At 42.7% G+C, this 8,125-nt stretch overlaps 1 protein-coding gene across 1 annotated transcript; it reads right to left on the bottom strand.

The window, feature by feature from the left end:
* Nucleotides 1-340: 340 nt before the first annotated feature.
* LOC119796861 (keratin, type I cytoskeletal 13-like) lies at nucleotides 341-3,717 on the bottom strand. The gene is made up of 7 exons (XM_038305614.1): nucleotides 3,213-3,717; nucleotides 2,833-2,915; nucleotides 2,541-2,697; nucleotides 2,295-2,456; nucleotides 955-1,080; nucleotides 652-872; nucleotides 341-478 (listed from the first exon to the last, which is right to left on the bottom strand). Exons 1-7 carry the CDS (start codon nucleotides 3,666-3,668, stop codon nucleotides 379-381), a joined length of 1,305 nt encoding a protein of 434 aa, XP_038161542.1. The 5' UTR covers nucleotides 3,669-3,717; the 3' UTR covers nucleotides 341-378.
* Nucleotides 3,718-8,125: the final 4,408 nt, after the last annotated feature.

Here is an 8,125-nt window from a genome sequence, read left to right on the forward strand (position 1 = left end):
AGGTCCCCAGGAGAAGGCCAGTGGCAGGAAGTTGGAGGGAATTTTGCTGCCATTTGATTGATTAGGGCCATTTATATGACTGCTGCTGCATCTTACATGAAATCTCTTTGTTTTTTACTGGTTCTGTTTGAAAGGTGAAAACCAGCCACAGCAGATCAGCACAGACGCCTGAGAGGCTGATGATCAGGGCTTGTTCTACAGTGCAGGGTTTAATGTTTATGGTCCTCCATGGTTTCTGTAACCCTCAGGTAGCTCATGTTGCAGTACGGATGGACTGTGATTGAAACCAACCAATGGGTTCTGGGCTTCATCATAACAACAAAACCACAGAAAGCAGAGATATTCATCAGCAGAGTTTTATTGGTGTTTGACATCTCATCAATACTCCGTCGTTTCGGTTGTGACTTCTCCATCCTCATTAACCTCTTTGGTGACGATCATCACCCGCCGAGTGGTGGTTGTAGTGGAGGAGGAGGAGCTGGAAAGAAGGAGACACCAGTTAGATTAATCTGGGCTGAAGGTTCAACTTCAAAAACTTGGACTTAAACTTGAGTTTGAGGACGATTTCCTACACTTCCTAAATCTGACGGGTTACTTTGTTAAACCGTTATCTGGTGATGGAAGTGTCTCAGTGGGAGGTGGTTTGCTCACCCTGATTCCTCTCCATCCAGCAGCCTCCTGTACTCTGCGATCTCCATCTCCAGCCTGGTCTTAATGTCCAGCAGCATGGTATATTCCTGTTTCTGGCGATCCAAGTCGGACCTCAGCTGCATCAGCTGCTCCTCCAGAGCTGAGACCTGGTCCTGGTAGCCTGCTAGCATGTTGGCATACCTGTTCTGTGTTTCTGCCAGAGTTCCCTCCAGAGATGCTTTCTGCAGGGTGAGAGGAAAGCATGAATGAATCCAGTAAAAGCGTTAAAGCAGGAGAAGAGTTCAGGAGCTCTTAGAGACCCACCATGCTGAGTTGAGACTGGAGTTCGATCTCTAGACCCTGTAGCGTTCGTTTGATTTCTGTGATTTCAGAGCGAGATGATTTGAGCGTCTCTGTGCTCACGGCTACCTCTTTGTTCAGGTCCTCAGACTGAAAAAAGGATAAAAAATCATCAGAATATTTCTTGCTCAAAAATGAAAAATAAACTTTGCTTTTCATAATAATAAAATAATTCTTTGGCAAATGCATCTAATTATATAAATGTTTATGCATAATTTTTGATAAATTGTAGCTAAAAAGAAAAAAAAAAGATTTTGTCAAATTATAGAAAACACTAACATGCAGTTCCATTTTTCGCCACTAGATGGGGACAAATGATATAAATGTACCAAAGGTAAAATCATCAGAATATTTGTTGCTCCAAAATGAAGAATAAACTTTGCTTTTCATAACTTAACATGTGTTTAATTCTTTGCAATATGCATCTATTATATAAATGTTTATGCATAATTTTAGATACATTTTTTTATAAATAAAAAAAAAGATTTTTTCAAATTATAGAAAACGAAACACTAAAATGCAGTTCAATTTTCCGCCACTAGATGGAGACAAATGATATAAATGTACCAAAGGTACAAAGCACCCAGATCTGACATCGTTATTAAAATCAAATGTATAACTTAGTGTTTCTAACTCCATATAATCTTAAATGATGTTTTAAACAGATTAATAGTTAATTATGATGATAAATAGTAAAAGCAGAGATGACTCCACTGTGAGCCGTGCCCCACCCTGTGGGCGGGGTTTATACTCAGTCTGATGGTTTTACGATGATTCTGTGACACTTTTATTTCCCGCTATCCTTAACCATTGCTTATTTAATCTTTTATTCCATTGATTAAATGTTTGATAACTTTGAATTTAATCAAATCTCTGATTCTTCTGAGTGATAACACTTCTTTACTGTTGGATGTTGGTACTTCTGGACCTCCATTGAAAAGGCAATTTATTGGACTTTAGAGGTTCAGATTCAGACAGTAATGCTGATTATAGGTGGTTGTACCAGAACCAGTAGAGGTTTAAGCCTGATTTGGTTCGGATATTTCACCTGCACTGCAAAACCTGGTCTGAAAAAGTACAAATATCTTAGAATTAGGGTATTTTCCTTTGATATGAGCAGGTTACCAAGATTATCTGCCAGAAGAGTAAGTATGTTTGCCCTTAACATGAGATCATTAGATACTATGCATTTAAAATATGATGGAGTTGTTTTCTTTCTTATTTCCTGAGCAAACAATTGCCTAACATGAATTTTAAATGTTGCTGAGACTCATCTGTGTTCTAGGTGTTTCCTGAGAGCTCACCTTGCTCTGGAACCAGTTCTCTAGATCTTTGCGGTTCTTGCTGGCGACACTCTCGTAGTGTTCTCTGATTTCGGCCATTTTGGCGGCGAGATCTATCTGAGGTGCGGCATCTACCTCCACGTTGACCTGACCGCCCACCTGGGACCTCATGGCCAGCAGGTCCTGCAGGAACAATGTTTTTTAGATTGAGGCTTTCTTCCACTTACACCTGAACTGAAACGTGTTCGTTCACATCTTCAGTCTCACCTCCTCGTGGTTCTTTTTAAGATAGATGAGTTCTTCTCTCAGAGACTCAATCTGCATCTCCAGGTCAGATCTGGCCAGGGTCAGTTCATCCAGGAGCTTCTTAAGTCCGGCGATGTCGCCCTCCACGCTCTGGCGCATGGCTAGCTCGTTCTCGTACCTGCAGAGTAAAAAAAACAAGCTTTAGCTGACAGACTGCAAACAAGTTTATCCTTATAAGGGGAAAAAAAGCTGTGCATAAATCTAGAGTAAATACTTCATTTCCTCCATGAGCTTTGTGTTTTTTTGGACTCACTTGACCCTGAAGTCATCAGAAGCTAACTTGGCGTTATCGATGGCCAGGTACAGAGATCCATTATTGGTGGTAGCATCAATGATCTAAAGAGACGAGTAAAAGGACAGAAAGAGGAAACGTGTTTAAAAAGAAATCCTTTCTCCCTGAATGTTTTCATTCAAAACATGGAAATGACAGTCAAATGAGTTGAGTTCAGGTCATAACTCTACTTTCAGGTGGCCCTGTTGTGTTGGGTGTGGTCAGCCTCCTGCAGGAAACGGATCCTGCAGCAGGGTGTGGCCCGGCAGGGAGCATTTGTTTAAGGTTTTGTCTTTCAACAATTACAGCATATTTAGTTTCTCTGCTCTGTACTGATCTAAAGGGACAGAACCCGAACTTACCTGGTTCTGCAGGTCTTTGATGATTGTGAGGAATTTAGAGTAGTCTTGGCTCTCAGGTGTTGCCTTCTTCTCCAGGAATTCCCTTATCTTCTTCTCAAGATCAGTGTTGGCGGCCTCCAGCTTGCGTACCTTCTCCAGGTAGGAAGCCAGACGGTCATTCAGGTTCTGCATGGCGGCCTTCTTGTTCTCAGAGAGGTCATGGGCGTCGGACAGGTCGAAGCCCCCACCAGATGCAAAGGCAGCCCCACCACCAGAGGCAAACCCTGCTCCGCCACCAAACCCTGCTCCGCCACCAAAGCCTGCTCCGCCACCAGAGGCAAAGCTTCTGGAAGCGGTGCTGCTTGAGATCCGGACCCCAGTACCCCCAGCACCACCGTACACACTGGGGGCCCTCATGGAGCCGAGGCGGCTCCCTCCAGAGTAGGAGGCAGAGCGCATGGAGTACGTTGAAGACATGGTGGAGAAGTTCTGCAGCTCTGGTTGGAGAGGAGAAGAGAATGCAGGAGAGGATGGGCTGAGCTGCTTATATCCTGCTGGAGGAGGAGGGATCCAACCCCCACCCACCCAGCACACACCCACACCCCCATACCTGCAAAGTATGAATGTCAGTTATCATATTCTCTTTATTCTGATGCAATTTTACCTGCAGGCTTTCAGGGACATTTTCCAGAACCCCAGAACCAGTTTTTAACTGACTAACACATTGAGACCCATATCCCTCCTCCATCCTCAACACCTGGAGTCCTGTCGACATGTTCTGATCCGCATGTTGTTCTAAACAGTGCAGGTCTGCACAAATCCCCCACCCCCCCCAACACCCCCGCCCAATGCGCTCATTGTGCAACCAAACAATGAGAGTCAGAGTCTATTAGCCCTGATGAAACTGAGCTCAGAACAGCCCTGCAGAGAAAAAAGGTGTTAAAGGAGTAAAATTCACCAGAAACGGAGCTTTAAAGGAGGTTTTTATGACGTGGTCATATTATTTAGTCTATTCTGATGCAAGCTCTGCAGCAGTTTATATGGTATCTAAGCACCATGATCCTTAAGGTCTCTCTGTCAGGTGAGCTGACTGCAAACATCATTTCCATAAGATGAGTAACAACTTTGACAGCTGCAGAGAATTTTTGGCACCGGTCTTTAAAATGGAAATGTTTGCAGGTCTGATCTCATCAACATCTCTCACAAGTGAGATCTGAAGAATAAATCCCGTTGGCTGTAAAACAGTAAAGGTACATATAACCCTACTGCCAGCAGCACCAGTGATTTACAGCCTAGATTCCCACCCAGACTCTTGGAAGCTTTGAGGTTTAAAACTGATCTTCAAATTCACCAACATGTGTGCCGCGATGCTTTAGAGTCCATAATTTGATCTGAGAGACTTTGGAAAGAGTTACAGATTAGGGTGATGGCAAAGAGGCTTTTCACGCTGAAAGACTTATTGCTCATCTGTTATTACGATATAAATCAGCTGATACACGAGGAAACATGCAGAAATGGGCTTAGCAGCTAGAAGAAACACTATGAAGATTTTCCCACTAATTCATGAAATGAAGGAAAGTAATTTTTCACTGACATTCTGCAAAAGTGGTTAAGAAAAACGAGTAAAAATGAGATCATTAATTGCTTTTAATAAAGAACAGCAAAAGAAACAAAATTCTGCAGACCCGGTTTTATGTCCCACTTGGTTAAGTTAAAACTGATGGAATAACTGAAACAGATCATTTGTCTTAGAGACTCAGTCAGACAGTCAGTAGGAAAGATAAAAAAAAGTTTATTAAATAAAACAAAAACTGAAGCGGATCTTTGGCTCGCGGACACTGCAGGATGGGGAGCGGGTCACCGCCCTATCACAGAACTCTGCAGGAGAAACACAGGTAAGTGACCATGATCATCTGACAGAACATGATTATCTGAGTTGGCCACTTACCTGGTTTAACAGTCCAGTCCTAGAATGTCCCCAAGTGCTGCAGTCCCAGAGGACATGCTGGAAGCCGATCCTGGTCAGGGATCCAGATCAGGCAGGAACAGGAACAGGTGGCAGGATCCAGACTTCCAGGCATCCACAGGCTCCCATGACCAGGTGGTCACTCACAGGAGCAGACAGGATCAGGAGCAGATGAGCAGGCTCAGTGGAAGAGGGTAGCCGAGACAAGACTTGATGCAGGACTTTAAACTGGTCTCCTCCCTGGAGCCAGGCTTACTTAGATAACAACTTAACCTCTCCACATATAGAGCCAAAAACCAAGAGGACTCCGCGGGGGAGGAACAGGGGACGATCAGGAGACGAGACAAACACAAAAACCTCTTTCCACTGGCTGCTAGGATCCAGGACATGAACCATGAAATAAAACCGAACAGACAGACTGACAAAAAACAAGTAATGATCTGGCCCTGAATACTCAGGCTGAACTGAATATAACCAGAAGAAACAGGTGAGAGGAATAAAATATAATGAGGCAGGGAGGGAAAACGGCAGGTGAAAGAGATCATCAGTTAAAGAGGAGCAAACAGGCCAGATCATGACAATTTCTTTGTCTTCAGAGCACAAAAAAAAACTTTAAAACTTGGGAATGAGAAACGTCCCCAGCTTTCATGCAGAAATGTGTTTGCTTCTAAACTCTGTTGCCTTTATAGTTAATATAAAAGTTGGAACTTCTTAAAAATAGATTTTTCCCTCAAGAGGTGCAGTTTTCACTTCTTTTAGGTTACACCGTCTGCCGTCGGATATTATTAATCTATAACTTGCTGCTTGAAATGAAAACTTTTCATTTCCCAGCAAATTGCACAGCCTTACAAGGGTGTAATTTGGAGATGTGTGTCATTCTCCCCCATCGGGAGACATCTTTGGGGAGAAAAAATATACTAAACACTAAATGCCAGAGTTCTGTTCATGGTAGGATATGTAAGGAGAATGATATTATTATGCCCCCCCCCAAAGTCCCAAATTATTATAGAGATATACATATATAGATATGTCATTGATTGTATACACAATTCCTAGAGTAGTAATCGATATTTTACATTTATTTTATTTTTTTTTTTGTTTTGAGTTCTGCAGGAATCATTAATAATTATGTAATTATTAGAATAGCAAAAACCAAGACAAGGAGATATTCAGCTGGTCGGTTCATCCACACCTGTAGGTGGTCTCTCTAAATTAATAAAGATTTCAAAATTCCACACAGTGAAGTTTGCAGAAAAGGACAATCTTTAGGAAACGTGTACTTCTTATGTACAAGGAAAGGTAAAAGTTCTCTGTTTCATCATTAGGGACCACTGTGTTAAAACATTTTCCTACTATGAAGATACATGGGACAACTTTCCTAGGTTACAAATAAAATCATTTGGCATTATATGCTAAGCTGTCATTGTTTTGACGCTGATGGTTGGCTTTTCCATCTGCCTCTGCTCACCTGTTTGATTAGCGGCGATCTGATTCACCTGGTTCCACCGATTTATACTGATTGCTTTCCTGCCATTAGCACCAGATTAATCGAGTTGTTTGGTAAGAGTAACTCTAATTATTGTTCTTACTTTCTGAGTGTGACCTGTACCTGTCTTGTGGAGCAGAGTTTTGCTTGCCTCTGTCTGCTCTGTTAGTCTGATCAGTTCTGGACCGATTCCTGGAGTCTACCGGCTTACCGAACTTGGACTGTTCCTTGGACCTCGGCTTGGGGTCTCCTTCAGCACCTCCTCTGCTCTCTGATCATCTGGTCTTTAAACCCGGTTCTCCTTTGACTTCGGCTCAGGGTATTCCCTTCTGGACACTGTTGCTCCCTGGCGTCGGCTGTCATAGGCTCTGCAACCTCACTCTGAGATCTGCAGGCGGTGGACGATCTTCCTCTTGGATTTATCACCTTCCTCTAGGATGGGACTGAACTTGGAACCAGTTAGTATTACTCCTAATCATTGCCAGCCTTTAATTCTGAGTCACTGACCTGAGTTTCCATCCCTAAAGAGGATCCGGTTGATTCGCTACAGCTGAGGAGCTGCCGCACGCTTTCTGCTTAAATAAAGACTGTGTGTGAAATCATCCAAATCTGTCTGCTTGAATATTGGGTCCAAGGTTTTTGAGTTCTTGACAATAAGGTAAACAGCAGTATGTTACAGGTTACTGAAAACAACAGCGGCTTGCCTTTATAATTCAGTGGTTGGTGGGGAAAAACACACCATGTATCAGCGTAACTCTGCTGCTCCGACACTCCAGTAGAACCAAAGTAGGCTCAGTCTTGATAAACTGACCACACAATTTAACTTTCTGGATCTATAATCTTGCTGGAAAAAAAATTCATAAAACTTTTTTTGAAAAATTAATAGCAATATATATAACCAATGATTTTATTCACTGTCGTTCTCCAGTTTCAGCTGCTGGTGGTGCAATGCATTGTGGGTTACCTATTCAGCCCGAGTTCACTGAAAATGTGTCCTATATAGTATGAGGAGAGCAGGAACACATTCAGGCGCTATCAGCAATCTTGCCTTGATGCATACTCAGGAATGAAGCAGTACCTTGGCCACTCTTCATGGCATTTCACAAGTACATGAATTGACAAGTAGAGGCAAGTAAAAAAGCTGAGTAACACCCAGTGAATAAATGAGATTCTTTTGATTGAAGCCAAGTCAGCAGCAGATGCAGACCTCCAGTGGCTGCTGTTTATGATCATCGCTGCAGCCTGGTGTAGGAATGGTGAGTCTATAACCGGACGGTGGTCCAGGTTCAGGACTGGTCATCCATACCTCTTTAAAGTCCAGCAGGCCTGTTAAATGCAGAAAACCTCATAATTAGCAGCTGTAATTAGCAGTGCAATTATTCCATTTAATTTGGTCTGTCATATTTTGTCATGTGAACACACACCCAAATATCTGTGGCATTACGACAACAAATGAAAGATTTTGAGTGTAATGTGTCATAC

This window comes from Cyprinodon tularosa, unplaced genomic scaffold, assembly GCF_016077235.1.
Source record: "Cyprinodon tularosa strain WSP-4 unplaced genomic scaffold, ASM1607723v1 ctg560, whole genome shotgun sequence".
Taxonomy (NCBI): domain Eukaryota; kingdom Metazoa; phylum Chordata; class Actinopteri; order Cyprinodontiformes; family Cyprinodontidae; genus Cyprinodon; species Cyprinodon tularosa.

What these genes read in the sequence shown, in the direction of transcription:
- LOC119796861 (XM_038305614.1), bottom strand. Translation starts at nt 3,668, where the DNA reads ATGTCTTCAACGTACTCCATGCGCTCTGCCTCCTACTCTGGAGGGAGC. An exon ending in TCAAAGACCTGCAGAACCAG is followed by an intron (nt 2,916 to 3,212) that starts GTAAGTTCGGGT and finishes TCGTCTCTTTAG; the next exon opens with ATCATTGATGCTACCACCAA. An exon ending in AGAACTGGTTCCAGAGCAAG is followed by an intron (nt 1,081 to 2,294) that starts GTGAGCTCTCAG and finishes TCCTTTTTTCAG; the next exon opens with TCTGAGGACCTGAACAAAGA.